At 44.4% G+C, this 26,779-nt stretch overlaps 2 protein-coding genes and 1 non-coding gene across 8 annotated transcripts in view; 2 read left to right on the top strand and 1 right to left on the bottom strand.

The window, feature by feature from the left end:
• The window catches only part of AVIL (advillin), a 22,299-nt gene extending 8,932 nt beyond the window's left edge, over positions 1-13,367 (top strand). For 3 of the 5 annotated variants that reach the window (XM_077954630.1, XM_077954629.1, XM_028829680.2), the window contains 12 exons: positions 96-194; positions 1,250-1,403; positions 1,504-1,604; positions 2,070-2,207; positions 2,308-2,466; positions 3,254-3,433; positions 6,547-6,692; positions 6,825-6,969; positions 7,854-8,042; positions 9,320-9,397; positions 10,917-11,042; positions 12,808-13,367. In XM_077954630.1, coding sequence (XP_077810756.1) covers positions 96-194; positions 1,250-1,403; positions 1,504-1,604; positions 2,070-2,207; positions 2,308-2,466; positions 3,254-3,433; positions 6,547-6,692; positions 6,825-6,969; positions 7,854-8,042; positions 9,320-9,397; positions 10,917-11,042; positions 12,808-12,921 — 1,629 coding nt within the window. In that variant the 3' untranslated portion in view covers positions 12,922-13,367. Of the gene's footprint in view, positions 1-95; positions 195-1,249; positions 1,404-1,503; positions 1,605-2,069; positions 2,208-2,307; positions 2,467-3,253; positions 3,434-6,546; positions 6,693-6,824; positions 6,970-7,853; positions 8,434-8,758; positions 8,985-9,319; positions 9,398-10,916; positions 11,043-12,807 lie in introns of those variants that run through there. The other 2 variants (XM_015152145.3, XR_013401176.1) reach the window with 2 other exon arrangements.
• LOC114671120 (U6 spliceosomal RNA) lies at positions 3,535-3,639 on the top strand. Its single transcript, XR_003721016.1, has one exon. It is a non-coding gene; the product is annotated as a U6 spliceosomal RNA (small nuclear RNA).
• Positions 7,563-26,779, bottom strand: TSFM (Ts translation elongation factor, mitochondrial). Of its 2 annotated transcripts, none has more exons than XM_015152147.3 (6): positions 26,708-26,779; positions 26,297-26,470; positions 23,044-23,172; positions 22,179-22,301; positions 16,937-17,024; positions 7,563-7,654 (listed from the first exon to the last, which is right to left on the bottom strand). In XM_015152147.3, exons 1-6 carry the CDS (start codon positions 26,762-26,764, stop codon positions 7,578-7,580), a joined length of 648 nt encoding a protein of 215 aa, XP_015007633.2. In that variant the 5' UTR covers positions 26,765-26,779; the 3' UTR covers positions 7,563-7,577. The 2 variants fall into 2 exon arrangements, with proteins under 2 accessions (XP_015007633.2, XP_001116504.4); XM_001116504.5 differs by lacking the exon at positions 7,563-7,654 and adding an exon at positions 14,006-14,603.

Here is a 26,779-nt window from a genome sequence, read left to right as displayed (position 1 = left end):
TTAGCTTGGGGTAGCCAGACCTGCTTCAGAAGCAGACTCTGAGCAAAATCTTCCTTCTGGTCTTGAGCAACCATACCTATCTCTGGCTGCTTTAGGACTGCTACATCCTGGACCAAAGTGGAACCAAAATCTACGTGTGGAAAGGAAAAGGAGCCACAAAGGCTGAAAAACAGGCAGCCATGTCTAAAGCGCTGGTAGGAGCTACAGATGTGCAATACTGTTCAAATAATTCCGCTAAGAGCACTTCAGGTGTGTCACTTCACAGAGTCATGCTAGGTATGTGAGCATATAACATTGTGCTTACATACATGGACTGCAAAGTCAGGCAGACAAACTGGGATTCAAATCCAGGTTTTGCCTTTTCCAGCTGAGTGCTCTGGGGAAGACTACTTAACACCTCTGGGCCTCAGTTTCCCCATATCTCACATGGAATCATACCCATCTCCTAGGGTTATTGTGAGGATTAAATATCATTTGTAAAGCACTCAAGGCTGGGCGCGATGGCTCACGCCTGTAATCCCAGCACTTTGGGAGGCCGAGGCAGGCGGATCCCCTGAGGTAAGGAGTTCGAGACCAGCCTGGCCAACATGGTGAAACCCCGTCTCTACTAAAGGTACAAAACAAAATTATCCAGGCATGGTGGCGCATGCCAGTAGTCCGGGCTACCTGGCGGGGCTGAGACAGGAGAATCACTTGAACCCGGGAGGCAGAGGTTGCAGTGAGCTGAGATCATGCCACTGCATTCCAGCCTAGGTGAAAGTGAGACTCTGTCTCAAAAACAAAAAAAAGCACTCAGAACAGTTCTTGGCACACAGCATCTGCTGAATAAAAGGTGGCTGTTATTATTGAAGGAGATATCACATACCAAGGTTAATAGCCCTGTCCTCAAGGAGCTTATATTTGTGCAGATTCATGCAGATGAACCAAGCAAGATGCACTTACAATGCAATAAATGAGCAAACGGATGTGATGAAAAGTCAGTAAGTACAAAAGTACTGAAAGAACACAGCATAATCTTCCAAAAAATTAACAATCATAATCACTGCAAGTCAATAAAGAGATCCAAAAATGTTCCACTCTTTTTTTTTAGGCAGGTACCTTGGTCCTTAGATAGAAGTGAGTTAGAATTTGACTGACTCCCAGAGGGGAGACTCTTATCATGTGGCTTCAAAGAGGTGAATTACCAGACAAGCAAAAAACTCAGTGTAATCCACAACTGACATGCCTTTGGGAATGGGTGGCTCTGCAGGGCTTCATCAAGATGAAGGGCTACCCCAGCAGCACCAATGTGGAGACTGTCAACGATGGTGCTGAGTCGGCCATGTTCAAGCAGCTGTTCCAGAAGTGGTCAGTAAAGGACCAGACCATGGGCCTGGGGAAAACGTTCAGCATTGGTAAAATTGGTGAGATTGCCCTCAGATCATCCTCTCACTGCTGGGACCCTAGAAAGGCAGGCACATATGCTTCTTACTCACTCGGCTTTTCCCAACCCTTTCTCCACAGCTAAAGTTTTCCAGGATAAATTTGATGTGACGCTGCTACACACCAAGCCAGAGGTAGCTGCCCAGGAAAGAATGGTTGATGATGGCAGCGGAAAAGTTGAGGTAAGCCCAATGATTCAAATATCAGGGCAGGCAGCATTGGCCTTCCTGGCTGTCCTGCTAGGGGCAAGGGTGCAGGTGATTCAGAGTCTGCTTTGCTTTCCCTTTCCTCTCCAGCACCTCAGGAGTCTTCTCTAAGAGTCTTGTGGGTCTGTAGAGTTTTCAGGGGAAAGAGACACACATCCTCAAATGTGCTATCAATATCTCACCTGGAAGATCTATTCAAATCATCGCTCGGCCTTACAAAGACCGAGCCATGATGGGATGCTCCTGACTAGGATGGCCCAGTTCATCTCAGGATTCAAATCATGCAAATGTGATGAGTCCTCAGCACTGGGACAGAACCAGAGGGAGAAAGAGAACATGGAGTAAATGTCAGCACCTTCCCCACTTGGATTCTCCCTTTAGCATAGCCTAGCCCTTCCCAGCCCCCTATCTCTGGAAAACAGTGTCTCCTTCCATGCCCAGGTCTGGAGAATTGAGAACCTGGAGCTGGTCCCTGTGGAATATCAGTGGTATGGCTTCTTTTATGGGGGAGACTGTTATCTGGTCCTCTACACATACGAGGTGAACGGGAAGCCACATCACATCTTATACATCTGGCAGGTAGGCCTGGCACAGGCTTCAGCTTTGGATCCTGATGCGTCCTCTGGCCACTGGGCTGGGGCGGGGAGCATGGGTCCTTCATGGTTTCTCACCACTGCAGGGCCGCCACGCCTCACAGGACGAGCTGGCAGCCTCAGCATACCAGGCAGTGGAGGTGGATCGGCAGTTTGACGGGGCCGCTGTGCAGGTTCGAGTCAGGATGGGGACGGAGCCACGCCACTTCATGGCCATCTTCAAAGGGAAGCTAGTTATCTTTGAGGTGAGAATGCTCTGATAAAATTACACCATGAGCTGGAACGTTCCAAACTAACAAACCAGCATGGGACTATTGGCGAGCAGAGGAGGTGTCGGGTAGGGAGTCAGGCTTGGATTAGACAGAGGAAGAAGGGGGTTAATCCCTCTAAGACAGTCAAGTGAATCCCAAATGCCTAGGGCTTCAAGTCTGAACCACTATCTAAATTATGTTCAAGGTCTTTCATAACCTGACCCATATTACCTATGCAGGTGCACCACCCTCAGCTCCCTAACCCGCACCCTCCACTCCAGTCAGGTGGGTCTCCTCATTAGACCTCACGTGTGCCACACCACACCCCTCCTGCTGCAGATGTGCCCTTTCAAATTCAAGTCCCACTTCTTCCATGAAGCCCTGGCTGAAGCACTACCAAGCAATGCATAATGTCACATGCTTGATATCACACAAGTTTGGGGTCAAGTCTTAACCTTGTATTTACTAGTCAAGTTTCCAAGTCTCAGTTTCCTCATCTATACTGTGGAATAATAACATCTACTTCATAGAGTTATAAGGATCAATGAAATGATGTAGGTAAGGCACCAGTCACAGAGCCTGGCATATGATAAAGTTCTCAGAATGAAAGCTGTTGTTATTGGTACCATAACTCCAGCTCACCCTGACCCTTTCCAGTGAGCCTAGAAGCTCCTCAAGGGCAAACATAGTATTACAACATTCACGTTTCCCACAACAGCTCCTCTAGTGCTCTGCTCACATGGTGCTCCTCAGATCTGGACTCTGCTTTTCTTCTCTCTAGGGTGGGACTTCCAGGAAGGGAAATGCTGAGCCCGACCCTCCGGTAAGACTCTTCCAAATTCATGGAAATGACAAATCTAACACCAAAGCAGTGGAGGTTCCAGCCTTTGCCTCCTCCCTAAACTCCAATGATGTCTTTCTGCTGCGAACTCAGGCAGAGCACTACCTGTGGTATGGCAAGGTAGGATGACTGGGCCCAGGGGTCAGACCAGCCCCTGGGAGCCCAGACCTGCAGTCCCCTCCTCCTGTCAGCAAGGTCAAAGGACCTAGAGTAGGTTGGAGTGCTAGCTTCGGCAGCACATAACTGAAATTGGAATGATACAGAGAAGATTAGCATGGTCACTGTGCAAGGATGGCATGCAAATTCGTGAAGCATTCCATATTGGGGAAAAAAAAAAAAAAAGCCAGGTGCAGTGGCTCATTCCTGTAATCCCAGCACTTTGGGAGGCTGAGGCAGGCGGACCATGAGGTCAGGAGTTCGAGACCAGCCTGGCCAGCCTGGTGAAACCCCATCTCTACTAAAAATACAAAAATTAGCCGGGTGTGGTGGCGCGCACCTATAGTCCCAGCTGCCTGGGAGGCTGAGGCAGAAGAATTGTGAACTGGTTGGGGGCGGAGGTTGCAGTGAGCCAAGATTATACCACTACACTCCAGCCTGGGCAACAGAGTGAGACTCCACTTAAAAAAAAAAAGTAGGCTGGAGCAGTCCTCAAAAAGGAAGCCTTTTTCCTAAGAAATCTTCAAAGGGATCACCAACATTCTCCACAATCAGACTCCAATTAGAAACTCACTGAAGGCTGGGCACGGTGGCTCATGCCTATAAACCCAGCACTTTGGGAGGCCAAGGTGGGCTGATCACCTGAGGTCGGGAGTTCAAGACTAGCCTGACCAACATGGAAAAACCTGTCTCTACTAAAAATACAAAATTAGCCAGGGTGGTGGCACATGCCTGTAATCCCAGCTACTCGGGAGGCTGAGGCAGGAGAATTGCTTGAACCCAGGCTGCGGTGAGCCGACACTGCGCCACTGCACTCCAGCCTGGGCAACAAGAGTGAAACTCCATCTCAAAAAAAAAAAAAAAAGAAAAAGAAAAGAAAAAGAAAAAGAAAAGAAACTCGGCCGGGCGCGGTGGTTCAAGCCTGTAATTCCAGCACTTTGGGAGGCCGAGACGGGCGGATCACAAGGTCAGGAGATCGAGACCATCCTGGCTAACACGGTGAAACCCCGTCTCTACTAAAAATACAAAAAAAAAAAAAAATAGCCGGGTGACGTGGCGGACGCCTATAGTCCCAGTTACTTGGGAGGCTGAGGCAGGAGAATGGCGTAAACCCAGGAGGCGGAGCTTGCAGTGAGCTGAGATGCGGCCACTGCACTCCAGCCTGGGCGGCAGAGCGAGACTCCATCTCAAAAAAAAAAAAAAAAAAAAAAGAAAGAAACTCACTGAAAACCCTGCTTACACCTAGCAGAAATCTCATAAACTTCTTCGCAGATGGAGGCTGGATAAGTCAATCTTCCCATATGAGTTTGCTGGACTCTAACAGACAGGCACTAATACAGAACAAAAACACAAAATATTACGTCAATTCATATTGCAACAGTGGATTAAAATGCACTAAGTACGGGCACGGTGGCTCACACCTGTAATCCCAGCACTTTGGGAGGCTGAGGCAGGCAGATCACCTGAGGTCAGGAGTTTGAGACCAGCCTGGCCTGCATGGTGAAACCCCGCCTTTATTAAAAATACAAAACATTAGTTGGGCGTGGTGGTGTGTGCCTGTAGTCCCAGCTACTCCGGAGGCTGAGGCAGGAGAATTGCTCGAACCCAGCAGGTGGAGGTTGCAGTGAGCCAAGATCGCACCACTGTACTCCAGCCTGGCCAACAGAGCAAGACTCCCTCTCAAAATAAAATAAAACGCACTAAAATTGTTTTACAAAAAAGAATTGAATAGGAAAAGATGCTTAACATCATTAGTCGCTAGGGAGATGCAAATCAAAATCACAATGAGATAACCACTACACATCTATTAGAATGGCTAAAAAAAAACAACATAAAATGTGAGCAAGGATGCAGAGCAACAGGAATTTTCATGCATTGCTGGCAGGACTGCAAAATGGTACAGCTTTTGGAAAACATTTCGCCAGTTTCAATTTTTTTTTTTTTAAAGAGTCTCGTTCTGTCAGCCAGGCTGGAGTGCAGTGATGCGATCTCAGCTCACTGCAACCTCTGCCTCTTGGGTTCAAGTGATTCTCCTACCTCAGCCTCCCAAGTAGCTGGAATTACAGGCGTGTGCCACACACTAAGCTAATTGTTGTATTTTCAGTAGAGACAAGGTTTCGCCATGTTGCCCAGGCTGGTCTCGAACTCCTGACCTCAGGTGATTCACCTGCCTCAGCCTCCCAAAGTGCTGGGATTACAGTGGGGAGTCACCACGCCCAGCTGACAGTTTCTTACAAAGTTAAACATACACTTACCATATGATCCAGCAATCCTATTCCTGGGTATTTACTCAAGTAAAATAAAAAACTATCTTCACACAAAAACCTGTGCACAAATGTTTATAGCACCTTTATTCATTAGCAGAAAAAACCCAACTGGAAAATGGATAAACAAACAGTAGTACATCCACATGATGGAATACTACTCAGCAATAAAAAGGGATGAGCCACTGGTAAACACAACAGAGATCTCAAATGCATTCTGCTAAGAGAAAGAAGCCAGACTCAAATGCTAAATATTGTATGACTCCACTTATAGCATTCTGGAAAAGGCAAAACTATAGTGATGGAGAATAGATTCGTGGTTACCAGAGGTTAAGGATTCACAGAGGCTTTGACTCCAAAGGGGTCACGGCCCCAGATAATTTTGGGAGAGACTGAGGAAGAAACTGTTCTGTGCCTTTATTGTACTGACAATAACGTGATTCTGTTTGTCAAAATTCTTAGAATTGTATGTAAAAAGAGTATATTTTACTGTATGTACTTTTAAAAATTAATTTTTTTCTCTAAAAAAAAAAAACCCAAAAGTAGGTACTTAAATTCCAACTGAAGCTGAAACGAAGGTGACTTTTGCCCATAACCACTGTGGGTTTCAAAGCCTAGTCCTGCTTTTTGCCCCACACTGTTTTCCTCCCCACTCCCCAGCACTAGAACAAACTTGTCTGTCTTTCCAGGCTGAGGGACTGTGGCTTGGCAGCTGATCCTGGCACACTGAGTTATTAGTCTCAGATGCTTTTCTTTCCACCTCAAAGTGCCCCTGTGCAACTAACACTTGTGCTCTCCTCGCCCCACTCTCAGGGGTCTAGTGGGGATGAGCGGGCAATGGCTAAGGAGCTGGCCAGCCTTCTCTGTGATGGCAGCGAGAACACTGTGGCCGAGGGCCAGGAGTCCGCCGAGTTCTGGGACCTACTGGGAGGGAAAACTCCCTATGCCAGTGATAAAAGGTATGGGAACACAGCCTCCTCCTCTTCTGGGCTCCCCCTGCCTGCCAGGCTTATGAATTGCACAAAGGCTAAAACCTCAGTTTTAAAAACATTTCTAAGCAGCTTGGTGCCCTTAAATGGACTGTATTGCAGACTTCAGCAGGAAATTCTAGATGTCCAGTCCCGTCTCTTTGAATGTTCCAATAAGACTGGCCAATTCATTGTCACTGAGATCACAGACTTCACCCAGGATGACCTGAACCCCGGTGACGTGATGCTCCTAGATACCTGGGACCAGGTAAGACACAGCTGCAGAACTCAGAACATGACAAAGACTCCCATAGTAAGGGTTGTTTTTGTGTAGTATCCCCACCCTAGATAAACCCAGGGTAGCCCTGGACCATCCCCAGCTCAATCAAACCTCTGTCAGCAGTGACCAAAAGAAAGCCTCCGTTTTTTTGCAAGGGGTGATGTTTGAGAATGATGTTTGAAACTCACCATCCTGGGCATTTTCCCACCTTGCTTTGGAAAAATCAAGTCATCCTATCATCATGCACTTTTTAATCTTAGGATCAATAGCAACGGACTCCACATGCAGAAGATATGGGCGTTTAGGGGAACAACAGCAGTCAGTAGCCTATTGTCATAGTCAAGTAAGAGCTACCGTGGGTCCACATAAGGGCAGTGGAGTAGGGATGGAGGGATGGTGACAGATTTGACAGATGCTTAGGAGGTAAAGTTGGTCAGCCTGGTGACTCATTGGATATGGGGGGTTTCTAGGAAACTCCCAGGTTTCTGCCTTAGGTGACTAGATGGATACCACCTATCAGAAGTGGAGACTCAGATACAAGTTTAGTAAAGAAGAGCTACATCTTGAGGGTGTTATTTTTAAGGTGCTTAGAGCAGTCAAGAGGAGGTGTTCTGCAAGAAGTTGGATTCAGGAAGCTGAAGTTCAGAGACAGCTCCGATTTGGAAAGGCAGATCTGGAAGATACACATAGCAATTAAAGTGATAAACATCAAGCTGATTCTGGGAAATCCTTTCTCTGCTGAACAAATTAGGCTGAGAAAGTTTTCTGAGGCTGTGAATTGCTCACGAAAGAAAGGGGAAAGATAGGGTAGTGTGTATGATCTAGTACTTAGTATGAACACAGTAACATATATTAAATCTCCACCATAACAGGTGTTCTTGTGGATTGGGGCTGAGGCCAATGCCACGGAGAAGAAGAGTGCCCTTGCCACAGCGCAGCAGTACCTGCTCACTCACCCCAGTGGCCGAGATCCCGACACACCAATCCTGATCATTAAGCAGGGGTCTGAGCCTCCCATCTTCACAGGCTGGTTCCTAGCCTGGGACCCTAACATTTGGAGTGTAAGAAAAGAGAGTGGGGAAGCTCTTACTTCCTGCCAGGAACAGCTCATTGAGCTCAGAACAGCTCAGTGGGCAGGAAGGTGGGGTACTGCTTCACGGCTCAGTGAAACCAGGACTTCATTTCCCTACTCCTGTCCTGCTCCCTGCCTTTTTCTTTTCTCCTCTTTTTCACCTGCCACAGCAGGAAGTCCAGGTAGACAATTCACAGCATGTCTCAGCAATAAGCCGTGTGAAGTATAAACAGTTTATAAAGTGTATCCATACACATCATCTTTTTGATCTGTACAATGATCCTGATAGCCAGTAGAAGTACTGTTCCCTATTTTATTGATAAGGAAGCTAAGAGAATGAGCTATTTGTCCAAAGTCACAGTTAATCAACAGAAAGCCAGGTTTCGCCGGGCGCGGTGGCTCAAGCCTGTAATCCCAGCACTTTGGGAGGCCGAAACGGGCGGATCACGAGGTCAGGAGATCAAGACCATCCTGGCTAACATGGTGAAACCCCGTCTCTACTAAAAATACAAAAAACTAGCCGGGCGAGGTGGCGGGCGCCTGTAGTCCCAGCTACTCGGGAGGCTGAGGCAGGAGAATGGCGTAAACCTGGGAGGCAGAGCTTGCAGTGAGCTGAGATCCGGCCACTGCACTCCAGCCTGGGCGACAGAGCAAGACTCCGTCTCAAAAAAAAAAAAAAAAAAAAAAAAAAAAAAAGAAAGCCAGGTTTCCTGACTCCTAATCAACTTCTTTTTTTTTTTCCAAGACAGAATTTTGCTCTTGTCGCCCAGGCTGGAGTGTAATGGCATAATCTCGACTCGCTGCAACCTCCACCTCCTGGGTTCAAGCGATTCTCCTGCCTCAACCTCCCAAGTAGCTGGGATTATAGGCATGCATCACCACGCCCAGCTAACTTTTGTATTTTTAGTAGAGATGGGGTTTCACTGTGTTAGTCAGGCTGGTCTTGAACCCCTGACCTCAGGTGATCCACCTGCCTCGGCCTCCCAAAGGGCTGGGATTACAGGCATGAACCACTGCGCCTGGCCTTCAACTGCTCTTTCTTAAATCTTATAGGGAGGACTGAGGGGTTACCATCAAAGAATGTGCATTATGTTTAAGCACCTTTCAAGCCTTCATGGACCCAAAAGGGGGGATTTTCATTTTTACTTATACTTGAAATGTCTTCTGACTCCCTGGCTCTTTTGCTTTTCCTGAAGACACAGACCAGACCTAAGATGTCCCTCCCCTATAAGAAAGACCTCATCTTGTGTTTTCTCTCCTTCTCAGGCAGGAAAATCATACGAACAATTAAAAGAAGAGCTGGGAGATGCTGCTGCTATCATGCAAATCACTGCTGTGAGTCAGGTTCGCTCTTGGGAGAAGCCAGCCACACAGGCAACCAGAGCCAAAGAGAACCCACAAACGCTACCGATGCTCATGGGCAAAACTCATGTCCTCCTTAGTATTACTAAGGAGTATTACTATAGTTGTCTGTTTTGATGTAAAAATTTTTTGTAATCAATAGAAAAGCAGGTCTGAGAGCCAAGTTCCTTATTTTCCTGACTTCCAGATTTTCAAACAGACTTGCTGCTTAAAAACAAAAATGGGGCTGGGTGCAGTGGTTCATGCCTGTAATCCCAGCCCTTTGGGAGGCCAAGGCGGGTGGATCACCTAAGGTCAAGAGTTTGAGACCAGCCTGACTAATATGGTGAAACCCCATCTCTACTAAAAATATGAAAATCAGCTGGGCATGGTGATGGGCGCCTGTAGTCCCAGCTACTCGGGAGGCTGAGACAGGTGAATTGCTTGAACCTAGGAGGCAGAGGTTGCTGTCAGCTGAGATGGCACCACTGCACTCCAGCCTGGACAACAGAGGGAGACTCCATCTCAAAAAAACAACAACAAAAAAATGAAAACTTGTTTTATTATTCAACTCTGCCATTTAGGAGAGATTAAAGTCATTGGCAGTATTTTTCAGAAATAAGCTTCTAACCCAAATGACATTTTTATTCGTTTCTGACAGTGAAGTCCACAGAAACTTAGACCATTTACCCCTATTTTAATGGTTAAAAGTAGAGCTGGCCGGGCGTGGTGGCTCACGCCTGTAATCCCAGCACTTTGGGAGGCCGAGGTGGGCGGATCACAAGGTCAGGAAATCGAGACCATGGTGAAACCCCGTCTCTACTAAAAATAGAAAAAATTAGCCGGGCGCAGGGGCGGGCGCCTGTAGTCCCAGCTACTCGGGAGGCTGAGGCAGGAGAATGGCGTGAACCCGGGAGGCGGAGCTTGCAGTGAGCCGAGATTGCGCCACTGCACTCCAGCCTGGGCGACAGAGCGAGACTCCGTCTCAAAAAAAAAAAAAAAAGAAGTAGAGCCTCTGGCCAGGAATCCAGCAGTTCTTTAACCTCAGGAGGAGTGCATGGCACCAGGAGTTCAAACCTGCAATTCTGTCCTTTGTGCTCCACAAACTCAGATTCTAAAGCTAATGTTGATATAGTATCTTTAAATTATATTTAAGTAGAACTACAACCTGAAGTCATTTAAAGGCTGGAAATGCAGGGCTAAATAAAAGTACCAAGAGAAGGTATGTGATCCCAATATTCAAATGAGATTCCGGCACAACATGTATGCCAAACTGGCTATACAGGACTTGCCTTGAACTTACTGAATCACTTTTCCCAAAAACAACCCCAAAATCTGAATATTTTCTATTCCCAGATGATTCTGACATGCAGCCAGGTTTGGGGACCATTGCTCTGAAAGATGATTATAGAGGGTGAAGTGGCACAAGTCAAAATGTTAAATATTACACACATTTAGAACTGTAACCATACAGACACTGAGGAGTCTTTTCCCTGTGCCTACATTATCTTATCTTACCTAGGACATGAAGAATGCAACCCTCTCCGTGAATTCTATTGACAGTGAGTCAAAATATTACCCTATAGCAGTTCTGTTGAAAAACCAGAATCAGGAGCTACCTGAGGATGTAAACCCTGCCAAAAAGGAGGTGAGTGACTGAAGAAACTGTCTGTTGGAAGTGGAGCTCTCCATGAGTAAATGGCCTAGGACAGTTCTGGCACGGCATGCTGTAGCTGCTCAATGGACATCTGAGCTACTCAGGAGCTCAAACCAAAAGAAAGAGGGTTCTTTCTTGATTCTTTTCTCTTCACCTACATCAATCTATCAGCTAGCTTCTGTCCACTGCTCTCCATCTCTCTGCTACTAGTCTAGTGCAGCCATCTTGGACTACATACTACAATCCAACTGGTTTCCACCTGTTCCTACAATCCGTTCCCCACGCAATAGCCAAAGGGATCTTTAAAACATATGGCACTGCCCTGTTTAAAACACCTCGAATAGCTTCCCACTACATTTTAAAAAAGAATGTGAAGGCCGATACAATCTGGCCCCTGCCTAGCTCTCTGATTTCATTTCATATACCAATACCCTCATCATTCACCACCCTACAGCCAGTACAGCCGCTGCTTTGCTGTTCCTTAAACATGCTTATTCCAGCCTTTCAGCCTTTACACTTGCTAGTGCTCGTGCCTGAGAAAACATCCCTCTCCCAAATCACCACAGTGCCAGCACCTTCTCATGGTGTAGGTCTCAGCCCCAGTGTCACCTCCCCGAGGAGGCATTTCCCGACCACCCTAATACTGCTTCCCATACCTGCTCCAGTCCCTTTATACTTGTTCATTGCCTATTTCCCCCTCTAGTAATATCCTTAAAAGGAAGGACCTTTGTCTGTCTTGTTCACCATCATATTCTCAGCTTCTCAGCACCTACAACAGTGCCTAGCAGATAGCAAGCATTCTTAAGTTTCGCTTGAATGAATTAACATATTTGAGTTAAAAGAATAAATTTCTTGGCCGGGCGCGGTGGCTCACACCTGTAATCCCAGCACTTTGGGAGGCTGAGGCGGGCGGATCACAAGGTCAGGAGTACAAGACCAGCCTGGCCAATATGGTGAAACCCTGTCTCTACTAACAATACAAAAATTAGCAGGTGGCGGGTGCCTGTAGTCCCAGCTACTTGGAGGCTGAGGCAGGAGAACTGCTTGAACCCGGGAGGCAGAGGTTGCAGTGAGCCGAGATCGTTCCATTGCACTCCAGCCTGGGTGACAAAGCAAGACTCTGTCTCAAAAAAAAAAAAGAATAAATTTATTTTCCCCTTGAAGAAGTTGATTTGGGAATGGACTCTGGATTTCCCACAACGTCTTATCTAACCAACTCAAGTATCTGGACTACAATTTTCTTGAAAGCAGAGCCCATATATTAATAATCTTTACTTAATTAATAATCTTTACTTGTATATAAATATTCAATAAATCATTAAGTAAATGTTTAGAATAATTTTATGCTCAATAAGATCATGCATTTGAAAATTTCTGGGTAAAAATGGTAGTTACAGACGGAAAACAAGGAAAACCATGGCTCAATTTAGTTCTTCATTCTGCCAAAATTTGATGTCTATAATTCATCCTTAATACATAACCCATTTATTGCCTTCTGGCAAGAAACTGGTGCTTGCTGGCACTGTGAGAGCAGTGAATCCAGTAAGCTTCTGTCACAGGCCAAAATGGGACTCCCTGAACTGAAGAACACCTCTCCAATGAATAATTTAAATCTCTAACAGCCTTTCTGAGAAAGTCATCCTACTTCCCTCTTCAAGGATCCACCTAGAACTCCCTCTCGCTCTGACTTTCCCAACTTCTGTTGGCACTGATGTCATGTCTTCCTTCTAACTAGAAACTTTGTTTCCTCTCTTAGAATTACCTCTCTGAACAGGACTTTGTGTCTGTGTTTGGCATCACAAGAGGGCAATTTGCAGCTCTGCCTGGCTGGAAACAGCTGCAAATGAAGAAAGAAAAGGGGCTTTTCTAAAGCAAGAAGGCCTATATCTACTGCAAGGCCACAGAAGAGAGCAGATAGTGCCAATATCAGGAAATAATTTATCCACCAATTTCTGCCTGACATTCAGCTACTTAATTTAGATATAATAGAGTCTGAAAATCACTGTTCTCCATTTTTTCTCATCCTTGCATTCCTTCCTTGTTATATACCTAAAATGTTAACCACATGGTTTTTGGATTTTGTGGCCCTCTAGCTAAAGCCTCAGCAGAAAGCACTAAAACTGCATAAATCTGGAGAAATCAAAAGAAAGAGAACCAAAAAACAATGCTCAAAATGTTTAATAACTTTGTTTAGCATTATACCAGGACCTACCTTTGTTTCCAATTTTAAGATCATTATTTCTAAAATCTATTTAACCTGTAAATCATTTCAAAGCATTTTTAACTTTTCAAATAAAGATACCTCTAATGAACAAATGTGGTTATTTTCAGTATTCTGGGTTTGCTTGTTATGGTAATTTCATGTTATATTGGAAGAAATGTTTCAGTACTGGGGAAGTAAAGAGGCAATGTTAAGTGACCTCTCTGGATAACCGGACTACTCTAATTTCTGTTTCTGGCACAAGAATGTCAAAATCTGCCTTACAGCTGGCCAGGAAACCTCAGTATTCACCCACCCACACATTATCCAAAAGAGAAACAGAGGCATGTGTTATTAATTTAATTAAATGAAGCCAGAACCAGTGTGCCTACCACTGCAGAGCACCTTCAAAGCATGCTACAGACAATCACAAAGAAGAGAACCCATAGTTTCCAGACAACTCTAGGTTTGAATCAGTAATCCCAAAGAATTCCATGTGGCAGAAGTAATATAACTAGGGAGGTTCCGAGGCAGAAGCATGGTCCACAGTATCGCAAAGCAAAAACAGAAAAGAATTCTATGTCATAAAAGGTGGAAGACAGAACATGTAAGTTAGAAATTTCAGAAACACCATAATAAATCTATGTTGAAGGGAGCAGCAGTATTGTTGATGCCTGTTCTCCAAGACACTGTCAATCACATCAATAAGGCCCGCCCGTTATTTTTGAGAGGCACAGAAAAGCTAAACCCAGTATTATGCAAACAAGGAAAAAATTATTTTTATTATATAACTATTTAATAATTTTACCCATGAAGTCTATAATCTCGTTATAACTCAAATGAAAAATACATTCTCAGTCTGAAGAGGCTTGGGAAATACTCCTTTTTGTAATGATGTCCAGAGCTAAAAATAAATATTCCTCCTGGGCCGAAAGTCTCTAGAACCTATTCAGTTTCTGCTGCCTCTTCACCTTCTCCACATTCAAACCGCACAAAGTCTACTACCGACACCCCCTGAGGCTGCACATACTGCCCCAAGGTAATGGAGGGATCCAGCAAGTATGGCTGGGACAACATCTTAGTCTCTGCCTCCCCCCCAGGCTCATCATCCAGGGAGCCAACAGAGAGGGGGGCCATGCCCACCACATGCTGCCCAAGGCGGCGGCCAATGTCTTCAAGGTTTGTTTTCTGTTCAGACGTCTCACAGATGACCAGGGCCCCATACTTCCCCAGCACCAGGTTGTGAAGTGAGGGACTCTGCATTGCTCCGTGGACATAAGAGCCAACGTAGAACCCAGATGGCACCTTCACCCATGCAGCTCGTTTAAGAGTCATGTTTTCTCCCAGTTTTCCTATTAAAAAAAGCAAAAACAAAAAACCAAACACACCAACAAATTGTGATGTCTGTGATGGTACCAAAATAAGAACAGAAGAGGCCCAGTTTGGAAGACAGTCCCTTTGCATTTACACAGGATATGCAGTAAGATGAAGAGACATCATTTTCAGTTTTTGTATAAAGAGGAAAAGGGGCATGGGGCGGGGCAGTGGGAGTGGGGGAAGTGAAGAATACCTTTATGAAGCATCAACTATGTACCAGGCACTCTGGTACTTAAAAACAGGTTGTGAGGCTGGGTGTGGTGGCTCATGTCTGTAATCCCAGCACTTTGGGAGGCTGAGGTGGGTGGATCACCAAAGGTCAGGAGTTCAAAACCAGCCTGGCCAACGTGGATGAAACCCCGTCTCTACTAAAAATACAAAACTCAGCTGGCCATGGTGGTGTGCACCTGTAATCCTAGCTAATCAGGAGGCTGAGGCAGGAGAATCACTTGAACCCATGAGGCAGAGGTTGCAGTGAGCTGAGATCGTACCACTGCACTCCAGCCTGGGCAACAGAACAAGACTCTCTCTCCAAAAAACAAACAAACACAGGTTGTGGTGACACAAGTATGTGTGACTCAGGTCTCACTTCTGCCTCTTTACTGACTATATGACCTTGGGCAAGTGACTCAATGACATAATCTCATTTACTAAATTTATCAAGCCTTTGTTTCCTCACCTTTAAAATAGAGATGAGACCACCTACCTTTCAGGGTTTTGGGGAGAAATAAATTATATATGTAAAAGCAGCTGGGCACAGTGGCCCACACCTGTAATCCCGGCACTTTGGGAGGCCGAGGCGGGCAGATCACCTGAGGTCGCGAGTTCGAGACCAGCCTGACCAACATGGAGAAACCCCATCTCTACTAAAAATACAAAAATTAGCCAGGCATGGTGGCACATGCCTGTAATCCCAGCTACTTGGGAGGCTGAGGCAGGGGAATCTCTTGAACCCTGGCGGCAGAGGTTGCATTGAGCGAGATCATGCCATTGCACACCAGCCTGGGCAACAAGAGCGAAACTCCATCTCAAAAAAATATATATATATATAGAAAGAGAGAGAGAGAGCATTAACTATAGTATCTGGCACAGAGTGAGCACTCAAAAGCTAGCTATTATTACAATAAGCTTAGGCTTAGAGAACTTAGGTAACCCACCCAGTAACACAAGGCAGAGTTAAAATTAAAACTCAGATCTGACTCCAAAGCAATTAAGTACTTTTTCCCACCATCCTGAATGCTCTATAACTGACACAGACAAGTCCTGATCATCCCTTGTATCAGGAGAAAGTCCTCATCAAAAATAGAAAAAATAATATTGTCAGAGTTATTTATGAGAACCATAAACAGAAAGTATGCCTGGATGAGCCACAGTAATATCTAAAAGTCACGGAAAAGGAGAATACAGAAACCAAAACGAATTTTAAAATAGCTCAAAGCATATACCCAATAGTTAATTCCCAGAAACCAACAAGGTTGAAACACCCAGCTCTTCCAGAATTTCTTAATAAGCCCCATACACAGCTGTCTGCCTGGTTTCTAACCCATGACTCATTGAAACATCACAGATAATACAAGATGACCTGATAAAAACGGAATTGATGCTTTGACTGGAAACTTCAGATGAGCAGTAAATTCCCAGCAAGCTCCAACCCTTCCCTACCACCCTCCCTACATCAAGCACTTAGGAAGAAAGCAAGATCCCCGCTAGTCCCACCACAATGATCCAGATGTGGTTCCTATAGCCAACAGGCTCTAAAAGAACGTATCTTTACAAATTCACAACCAGATTTTTTGAAAAGAAAGATCAAATTCCTAAAAACAATGCTCCTCAATTGTCCTGCAACCTTTTATAAAGAAGAGGAAATAATCTTTAATGTACTATTTTCCCTATAGTGTATGCTAAAGTACTTAGCTGGAAGTCAAAAGGCCATCTCTGCCTGAAGACATGCTTTGTTTTGTTGGCACAGTAATGAAAATAATTTTAATTAGTTGCAAACAGCCAAAACCTGTGAGATTTTGGACATAAATGTAAATCCTTTTAAGGAATTTAGAAATTCTGATGACCCCGGGACTCCATTTCCCTAGATATAACAATTGGTTAGAGCTTGGTAATGACACTTCCTCCAGCAGCATATGAGCTCTTTAAGATGCCTAATGTTCCCTAACATCTAACACACAAACCACTTCTCACATTCATATCATCTGACCCTTGTAGGCACATGATTCTTGACCTAGATTTGGAGGAACAAGATAACAAGAGATCCAGTCCCTAATTTCCAGTTTCCAGAACCTTTACAAATACTCACCAATTGCTAAAGCCAACTGATCCTTGAGTGAGCCATCTCTGTCAGGCCCAGCTGGAAGTCCAGAAAGCTCAGAGGAATTTAAGAAGCCCTAAGTACACAAAGAAAACAAACATGAACTGATTCTGTACTATTCAAATTATCAAAAGAATAGGCAAAAATAGTCTAAGAAAATTATTGGCCAGGTATGGTGGCTCACACCTGTAATCCCAACACTTTGGGAGGCCGAGGAGGGTGGATCACCTGAGTTCAGCAGTTTGAGACCAGCCTAGCAAAAATGGTGAAACCCCATCTCTACTAAAATACAAAACTTAGCTGGGCATGGTGGCACACGCCTATAATCCCAGCTACTGGGGAGCCTGAGACACGAGAATCGCTTGAACCTGGGAGGCGGAGGTTGCAGTGAGCTGAGATTGTGCCAATGCACTCCAGCCTGGGAAACAGAGTTGAAACTCCATCTCAAAAAAAAAATAAAAATTATTTAAGACAACTAAGTGTAGATAATATTTTCATTAAGCCAAGGATGTTAAAAATTGGTAACAGTTCCATCTTTATAAATATTTTATTCTATCACTGCACCACCCCAGTAACATTCCACTCTCATCCTCCAGTCTAACTTCTTAGAATGTAATTTCCTAGAAATCAAGAACAATTATTTTCTTTTTATTTTAAATATAGAGATGGGGTCTCCCTGTGTTGCTCAGACTGGTCCCGAACTCCTAGCTTAAGAGATCCTCCTGCTTTAGCCTCCCAAAGTGCTGGGATTACAGGCGTAAGCCACTACACCCAGCCAAGAACAGTATTTTCTTTTTTTTGAGATGGAGTCTCGCTCTGCCGCCCAGGCTGGAGTGCAGTGGCATGATTTCAGCTTACTGCAACCTCCGCCTCCCAGATTCAAGCCATCCTCCTGCCTCAGCCTCCCGAGTAGATGGGACTACAGGCATGCGTCACTATGCCTGGCAAATTTTTATATATTTTTTAGTGGAGACAGGGTTTCACCATGTTGGCCAGGCTGGTCTTGAACTCCTGACCTCAAGTGATCCACCTGCTTCAGCCTTCCAAAGTGCTAGGATTACAGACGTGAGCCACCGCACCTGGCCAAGAACAATATTTTCATAAAATCATAAAATGTTAGAGCTAGACTTGCACATTGTTGATGGGAATGCAAAATGGTATAAATCCAATGATGTGAAATTGTAGTATCTAATAAAACTACATATGTATTTATCCTTTGATCCTGAAATCCTATTTCTAGGAATTCACCTTGATGATATACTTACAATAATACTGCACAAGTTTATTCATTGAACAATTATTTCTAATCATAAAATTGTAAAAACAGCCTAAATGCCCAAACATAGGAGATTAAATTATAGCACATCCATACAACAGAATACTACGTAGTTGGAAAAAATAAAAAGGATCACCTTCATGAATTGTTATGGAGTATTTCCAGGATATATTATTAAGTGAAAAAAGCAAATTATAAGTGTATATGCGTATTATACTACTATCTGTGCAACAAAGAACTATTTGTATTAATATGCTTATTTTTGCAAAAAGAAATACTGAAAATGGATAACTACAATCCAATGACACTGGTTATCTAAGTAAACAGATGGATGGGAACAGGGTAGAAGGGACAGAAGCAGTAACACCTCTCCGAGTATAGCTTTTTTTTTTTTTTTTTTGACAGTTTCAACTTTTGAGGACTTTGTTAATGTATTTTATATATTCAAAAATAAAACTAAATCTGGCCAGTCAGGCACGGTGGCCCACACCTGTAATCTCAGCACTTTGGGAGGCTGAGGTGGGTGGATCACCTAAGGTTAGGAGTTCGAGACCAGCCTGGCCAACATGGTGAAACCCCATCTCTACTAAAAATACAAAAATTAGCCAGGTGTGGTGGGGGGTGCCTGTAATCTCAGCTACTCAGGAGGCTGAGGCAGGAGAATCACTTGAACCCAGGAGGTGGTGGCTGTGGTAAGCTGAGATCAAACCACTGCACTCCAGGCTGGCTAATGAGCGTGAAACTCCATCTTAAAAAAAAAAAAAAAAAAAACCTGGCCCAGTACCGTGGCTCATGCCCATAATCCCAGCACTCTGGGGAGGCCAAGTCAGGCAGATCACTTGAAGCCAGGAGTTTGAGACCAACCTGGCCAACATGGTGAAACCTCATCGCTATAACTATAAAAAATATTTTAAAAATAAACAAACAAACCCCAAAGTGCTGGGATTACAGGCATGAGCCACGGCACCCAGCCAAAACAAACAAACAAAAAAACCCCACACATTTAAAAAATAAAATTAAATCACATATTTGGGGTGAAAATAAATGTTGACTACTAAGAAATATAAAACTATATTTCAAACGAGTAACATAACCTCACAGAAGGAAAAAAAAAAAAAATCCAAATAATAGAGTCACGTGACCACCTAACTTCAATGTAAAGACAAAACGAACTACAAATAAATCTTGAACTCCTTAGTAGTTTTGTTATTTGCAGTGGTCAGGGGTAGCAATTCTGAAACAATTTTGTATATATGTTGTAACACTGAGTACATATGAGTACATAAGTAAAAACAGTAAACATATTGAAGTTGCTATGAAAAAGGAACCACATACACACAGCACATACACCTGCACTGTCTGCTAAAAGAACAAATGACATCTCAGTAGAAATCAGCACACTTGGCTGGGCGAAGTGGCTCATGCCTGTAATCCCAGCACTTTGGGAGGCTGAGGTGGGTGGATCACGAGGTCAGGAGTTCAAGACCAGCCTGGCCAACATGGTGAAACCCCATCTCTACTGAAAATACAAAAATTAGATGGGTATGGTGGCATGTGCCTGTAATCCCAGCTACTCGGGAGGCTGAGGCAGAACTGCTTGAACCGGGACCCGGGAGGCAGAGGTAGCAGTGAGCCAAGATCGTGCCACTGCACACCAGCCTGGGCTACAGAAAGACACTCTGTCTCAAAAAAAAACAAAGAAATCAGCACACCTAATACTCAAATCTTGGTTTCTAAAAACCATTCCCCAGCTAAAAAGGACTAGGACTCCTTGAAGAAGTGGCCCATTCCACACTTGAGGAAAGGAAAGTATGACATAAACCCAAAAGATAAGAATAAACAAAAAAAAGGGCTGGGCGCGGTGGCTCATGCCTGTAAACCTAGCACTTTGGGAGGCCCAGGTGGGCGGATCACCTGAGGTCAGGAGTTCAAGACCAGCCTGGCCAACATGGTGAAACCCCCGTCTCTACTAAAAATACAAAAAAATTAGCCGGGTGTGGTGGCAGGCACCTGTAATCCCAGCTACTTGGAAGGCTGAAGTGGAAGAGTCCCTTGAACCGGGAGGGAGAGGCTTCAGTGAGTGAGATGGCACCATTGCACTCCAGCCTGGGTGACAGAGAGACTCCATCTCAAAGAAAAAAAAAAAAAGCGATGATAACATGTACATAAAAAGTGACAGGGCCAGCTGTAGTGACTCAAGCCTGTAATCCCAACACTTTGGGAGGCCAAAGCAGGTGGATTTCTTGAGCCCAGAGGTTTGAGACCAGCCTGGGCAAGATGGCAAGACTGTCTCTACAAAAAACTTAAAAAAGAGCCTAGCATGGTGATGTGCACACATAGTCCCAGCTACTCAGGAGTCTGAGGTGGGAAGACCACTTGAGCCCAGGAATTTGAGGCATCAGTGAACAATGATTGTGCCACTGCACTCCAGGCTGGGCAAGAAAGCCGGATCTGTCTCTATTTAAAAGAAAAAAAGAAGTGATAAAGCAAACACAGTAAAATGTTAACAAATGGTGAATCTGGATAGAGTACACTGAGGCCAGGCATGGTGGCTCATGCCCGTAATCACAGCACTTTGGGAGGCAGAGGCAGGAAGATCACTTGAAGTTAGGAGTTCAAGACCAGCCTGGCCAACATGGTGAAACTCTGTCTCTATAAAATATACAAATACTAGGCGTGTGTGGTGGCACATGCCTGTAGTCCCAGCTACTCGGGAGTCTGAGGCAGGAGAATTGCTTGAACCCAGGAGGTGGAGGTTGCAGTAAGCCAAGATTGAGCCACTGCACTGCAGCCTGAGCAACAGAGCAAGACTTCATCTCAAAAAACAAAAACGAAAACCAAAAAAAAAAGAGTACACTGGTGTTTACTGATAAAATCAGAGCTAAAATTTCTGGTTCAAGTGACTTATCTACTCAATACAATTAAAAAAAATAATCTCAACATTGTTTTCCATATAATATGACTATGTAATGCCAGTAATAATTAACATTTACCAAGACATCTCAAGAGAAGGATAAAGAAGATAAAAAAGTTAGTAATAAATTCAAAAAAATTACTGTGAGTGGTTGGTTCATTTTTGCTTTGGCAATAAAGCTGAGTCAAAGGCAGAATGACATAATTCCTTTCCTTGATCCCTCTATGGATAAGAATATGCTTATTTTCCTAAACTGTGTCTTTTCCAATCTCTCTCTTTTTTTTTTTTTCTGAGACGGAGTTTTGCTCTTGTTGCCCAGGATGAAGTACAACGGCTCACTGAAACCTCCACCTCCCGGGTTCAAGCGATTCTCCTGCTCTAACTGCCCGAGTAGCTGGGATTACAGGCATGCGCCACCACGCTCAGCTAATTTTGTGTTTTTAGTAGAGACAGGTTTCTCCATGTTGGTCAGGCTGGTCTTGAACTCCCCACCTCAGGTGATCCGCCTGCCTCAGCCTCCTAAAGTGCTGGGATTACAGGCCTGAGCCACCACATCCGGCTCCAATCTCTTTATTTAGAAATCCTTTCCTAAGATCATTCCAAATTTCTGAACACAAAGCCTAAAATGGCTTCACTTGATCTGGCTAACTCCATTTCACTGGCATGCATGCATTCATTCATTCATTCATCTGACAAAGATTTATTGAACTCCAACTAAGTAGTGGGCCCAATTCTCTTTCACCAGAGATACAGCAGTGAAAAGACAAATTCCCTGCCTCATAAAGTTTACATTCTATTGGGGAAGACAGACAACATACAGCTAAATTAAAATGTAATATATAAACACCATAATAAAAAATGTTAAATGAAGCACGACATGGGGATATAGTAATGGGGGAAGGGTAATCCTATGCAAAGAGATAGCATTTAAGCAGAGATGTGAAGTAAGGGAATGAGACATGAGAGTGTCTAAAACAGGAACAGCAAAGACCCAATGAGGAGAGCAAATTCAGCACACTGAAGACAAACCCCAAACTTACTTTACTGTATGTAGAGAGCTGATCCTTTAGGCTCTGACAATACATCATGGTTCCAAGGGCAACTTGCTGGACCAACTGTTGAAATTTTAAATTTCTAGAAACAAAATCTGTCTCACAGTTTACCTGTGGGAACAAATTGATATAGCTGTATAAGCTGTTTAATAATTTCCAAAAGTGCCTTAAGGCTGGAGAGTAAATCAAGATACTGACAGAACAAGCTACAGACTCAACAGAAAAAAAAAATGACTCCAAAATTTTAAAGCTACAGTTCCTCTCCTAGCCCGAAACAGAATGAAGTGATTCACGTTGGGCCAGTGAGTTAGCAATAGCCTGTATATTTGGAAGATGGTTCAATAATGTCCTGAAGGACTCACCACAAGTTCACCACTTACCTGTGTCTGCACACCATCATCACCTCATTCTCCAGCCATCCCAACTCCAAACCACTTATGCTATTATCTTGTTTATTCCCACCTCTCATTCTAAACTAATCCACACCTGATTCTTCACCAATTATGGCCCCCAAACCTCCTCTAAAATAGCTACACTCTATTCAACAACAATTAATATAATTAACTTTGTAATCTAACTGTTCCAGGAAACAATCAGTGACAAGGGGTAAGGCTGCACCAGACTCACATTCAGGAGTAATATTCTAGACTGCTAGGCCATTTCTCATCAACACACCAGTACATTTCTATACTTAAATGAATTCATAACTAATACCCAAGGTTTCATGAGTTTAACTTCAACTACCCTTTATGGTTCTTAAACAGATCTCTTCCTCAAGAAGATAAAGGGCCTACTACAAGCTTTATACCCAAGGGACAGCTATTCTTGGTATCTGGAATTTCCAACAACTCACCTCTACTAATACAGTTGTGTTTCCTTCCTGCAACAGCCCAATCAGGCCTTCTTTGGTCTTTCTCCCTTGGAGCTTGGCAGCTTTGCTCCAGCCCTCTTTCTGGGCCTGCTTGTGGAGCCAGATCTCTGCCTATAAATTGAGAAGAAAAAGAGCAGACAACAAAGTCACAGAATTTAGAACTAAATGTAATTCTAAGATACACTCAGGTTTCCTGATTCTCTAAATTCTCTAACAGAAACTGAAGTAATCTATCATTTACTGGCAGTCTACCACTAAATGCCAAGCACCAGGTATTATTACAACCGGTGCCTTGGATGAATTTAATCTTCACAACAACCCTATGGGGCACACAGTTGTATTTTCTTTATACAGTTATGCAGCACATAACAATATTTCGAACAATGACGGACTCCACATACGATGATGGTCCCTAAGATTATAATGGAGCTGAAAAATTCCTATTGTCTAGTGACACTGTAGCCCTCCTAACATTGTAGGGCAACATATTACCTACATGTTTGTGGCAATGCTAGTGTAAAGAAAACTTCTGTGCTGCCAGTCCTATTAAAATATAGCACGTACAATTATACACAGTACATGATACCTGAAACAATGAACAACTATGTTACCGGTTTATGTATTTACTATAATATATATACTTTATTGTTTTTTTAGAGTGTACTCCAACTGATAAACTACTCGGGAGGTTGAATCTCTTGAACCCAGGAGGCGGACGTTGCAGTGAACCAAGATCAAACACACCACTGCACTCCAACCTGGGTGACAAAGTGAGACTCTGTCTCAAAAAAATAAAAATTGAAAAAATTTAACAGTAAAACAGCTTCAGGCAGGTCCTTTAAGAGGTATTCCAGAAAAAAACATTGTTATCATAGGAGACAACAGGTCCATGCCCATTACAGCCCCTGAAGACCTTCCAGCAAGACAAGATGTGGAAGTGGAACACAGTGTTAATGATGATCCCACTCCTGTGTAGGCCTAGGCTAATGTATGTGTTTGTGTCTCAGTTTTTAACAAAACAATTTTTTTTTTTTTTTGAGACGGAGTCTCACTCTGTCGCCCAGGCTGGACTGCAGTGGCCAGATCTCGGCTCACTGCAAGCTCCGCCTCCCCGGTTCACGCCATTCTCCTGCCTCAGCTTCCCAAGTAGCTGGGACTACAGGCGCCCGTAACAAAACAATTTTTTAAGGTAAAAAAAATTTTGGCCAGGCGCGGTGGTTCATGCCTGTAATCCCAGAACCTTGGGAGGCCGAGGTGGGCAGATCACGAGGTCAAGAGATAGAGACCATCCTGGCTAACATGGTGAAACCCCGTCTCTACTAAAAATACAAAATAATAGCCAGGCATGGTGGCAGGCATCTGTAGTCCCAGCTACTCGGGAGGCTGAGGCAGGAGAATGATGTGAACCTGGGAGGCAGAGCTTGCAGTAAGCCCAGATCGTGCCACTGCACTCCAGCCTGGGGGAGAGAGTAAGACTCGTCTCAAAAAAAAAATAAAATAAAATAAACCATTTTTCAATAAAAAAAAAGTTTGAATTTTTTTTTTTGAGACAGAGTTTCACTCTTGTTGCCCAGGCTAGAGTGCAATGGCGCGATCTCGGCTCACCACAACCTCCACTTCCCAGGTTCAAGTAATTCTCCTGCCTCAGCCTCCTGAGTAGCTGGGATTACAGGCCCTCGCCACCACACCCGGCTAATTTTATACTTTTTTAGTAGAGACGGGGTTTCTCCATGTTGATCAGGCTAGTCTCGAACTCCCAACCTCAGGTGATCTGCTCACCTTGGCCTCTCAAAGTGCTGAGATTACAGGCATGAGCCACCACGCCCAGTCAAAAAAAAGTTCAAAATTTTAAAAATAGAAAAAAGCTCACAGAATAAGCACATAAAGAAAAATATTTTGGCACAGCTGTACAGTATGTTTTACACTGTTATTACAAAAGAGTCCAAAAGTTTAAAACATGTTAAAAGTTTATAAAATAAAAATGTTACCTTAAACTAAGGTTAACTTATTATCGAAGAAAAAATTTCTTACAAATTTAATGTAGCATACGTGTACTGTTTTGATGTCCACTGTAGTGTACCATAGTGTCCTAAGGCAGGCCTTCTTATTCACTAACCACTCACTGACTCACCCAGAGCAACTTCCAGTCCTGTAAGCTCCATACATAAGTTCCCTATAGAGATGTATCTTTTTTATGTTTTATGCCTATTTACTGTACTTTTTCCATGTTTAGATACACAATACTTACCACTGTGTTACGACTGCCTACAGTATTCAGTCCAGTAACATTCTGTAAAGGTTTGCAGCCTAGGAGCAGCTGGCTATTCCATATAACCCAGGCTGTAGTACAATACACTATCTAGATTTGTGTAAATACTCTACGACGTTCGTAAGCCAAAATCTCCTAACGACCCCATTTCTCAGAATGTGTCTTCCTGGTTAAGAGATGCATGGCTGCACAGACAAAAATTACACAACTCTGAAAAATTAAGATGTCTAAAGTCAGCCGGGCGCGGTGGCTCACTCCTGTAATCCCATCACTCCGGGAGGCCGAGGCGGGCAGATCACCTGCGGCCAGCAGTTCGAGACCAGCCTGACCAACACGGCGAAACCCCATCTCTACTAAAAATACAAAAAAAAAAAAAAAAATTGCCGGGTGTGGTGGCGCACGCCTGTAATCCCAACTATTAGGGAGGCTGGGGCAGGAGAATCGCTTGAACCCAGGAGGCGGAGGTTATAGTGACCCGAAATCGCGCCATTGCACTCCAGCCTGGGCCACAAAGGCAAGACTCCGTCTCAAAAAAATAAATAAATAAAAAAAAAAAAAAATATATATATATATATATATATATATATGCGCCTAAAGTCAGACTGGTGGGGCACCACAATGTGACTCCTGATCGATCTATATATATATATACACGCCTAAAGTCAGATTGGTGGGGCACCACAATGTGACTCCTGATTGATCTAACTGTAAAGCTCACACAAACCCTTTCAGCTCCAGGCAACAAGAAACACCATAAGAGTCTGGTTTGTTAATCCTGGGATACTCAATTGCTTCCAAATAAGACAAAGTGAAGGCCAAGGTTGTCATTTAAGCCAGATTTCCACTTAGGGCTGTGCCATTATGGTCACTGGAGAGCAGGTCTAACTTCACGCTCCCCAGCGTGACCATTCCAAGAGTCTGAGGTCGAGCTCTAGTACTCTGCCCTGCACCCCTCCACACACACACCTGTTTGAGGTCCCCGCCACAAGTCTCCAGAGCTTTCTTGCAATTTACAAAGGAGTAGCCTGTATTCCGCCGCAGTTTCATGAGGAGCTCCTTGCTGGAGGCCGAGGCAGACAGACGGGGCCCAGCATGAAGTGTGTGCCGTGGCTGGGGCGACTGACGCAGAAGAGACCCAGCCTGGATGGGGTAAGAAAGGGATGAGAGGCAGGAAGCAGCAAACTCCAGAGAGTGGAGGGTACACTGGCAGGGAGTGGACGATGTGCAAACGGGGGTGCACCGGGACTGGACTGGGCAGAGGAAATGCTGTCCGGGAAGGTGGGATGGAGTCAAACGGGGTTGGGAGGAAGGGAAAGGTACAGGCGCACAGAAGAGCTGCAGGGAAAGCAGGCCGGTACCAGGACCAGGACTTCTCACCGAGTGGCTCCCGGTCCGCGCGACCAGGAACACACGCACTGACCGTAGCAGCGACATCTCCCTAGCCGCAGT

The sequence above is a fragment of the Macaca mulatta genome, chromosome 11 (genome assembly GCF_049350105.2).
Source record: "Macaca mulatta isolate MMU2019108-1 chromosome 11, T2T-MMU8v2.0, whole genome shotgun sequence".
NCBI lineage: Eukaryota > Metazoa > Chordata > Mammalia > Primates > Cercopithecidae > Macaca > Macaca mulatta.
The sequence above is the reverse complement of the archived record's forward strand: the minus strand, read 5'-3'. Positions and strand labels throughout refer to the sequence as shown.

Bases quoted from the DNA above. Each gene is read 5' to 3' on its own strand.
- TSFM (XM_001116504.5), bottom strand. From the start codon at position 26,764: ATGTCGCTGCTACGGTCAGTGCGTGTGTTCCTGGTCGCGCGGACCGGG. The intron at 23,173-26,296 runs GTGTGTGTGTGG...CTCAATTTATAG, and splicing joins GTGGCGGGGACCTCAAACAG to GCAGAGATCTGGCTCCACAA. The intron at 22,302-23,043 runs GTGAGTTGTTGG...TTGTTCCCACAG, and splicing joins ACACAACTGTATTAGTAGAG to GTAAACTGTGAGACAGATTT.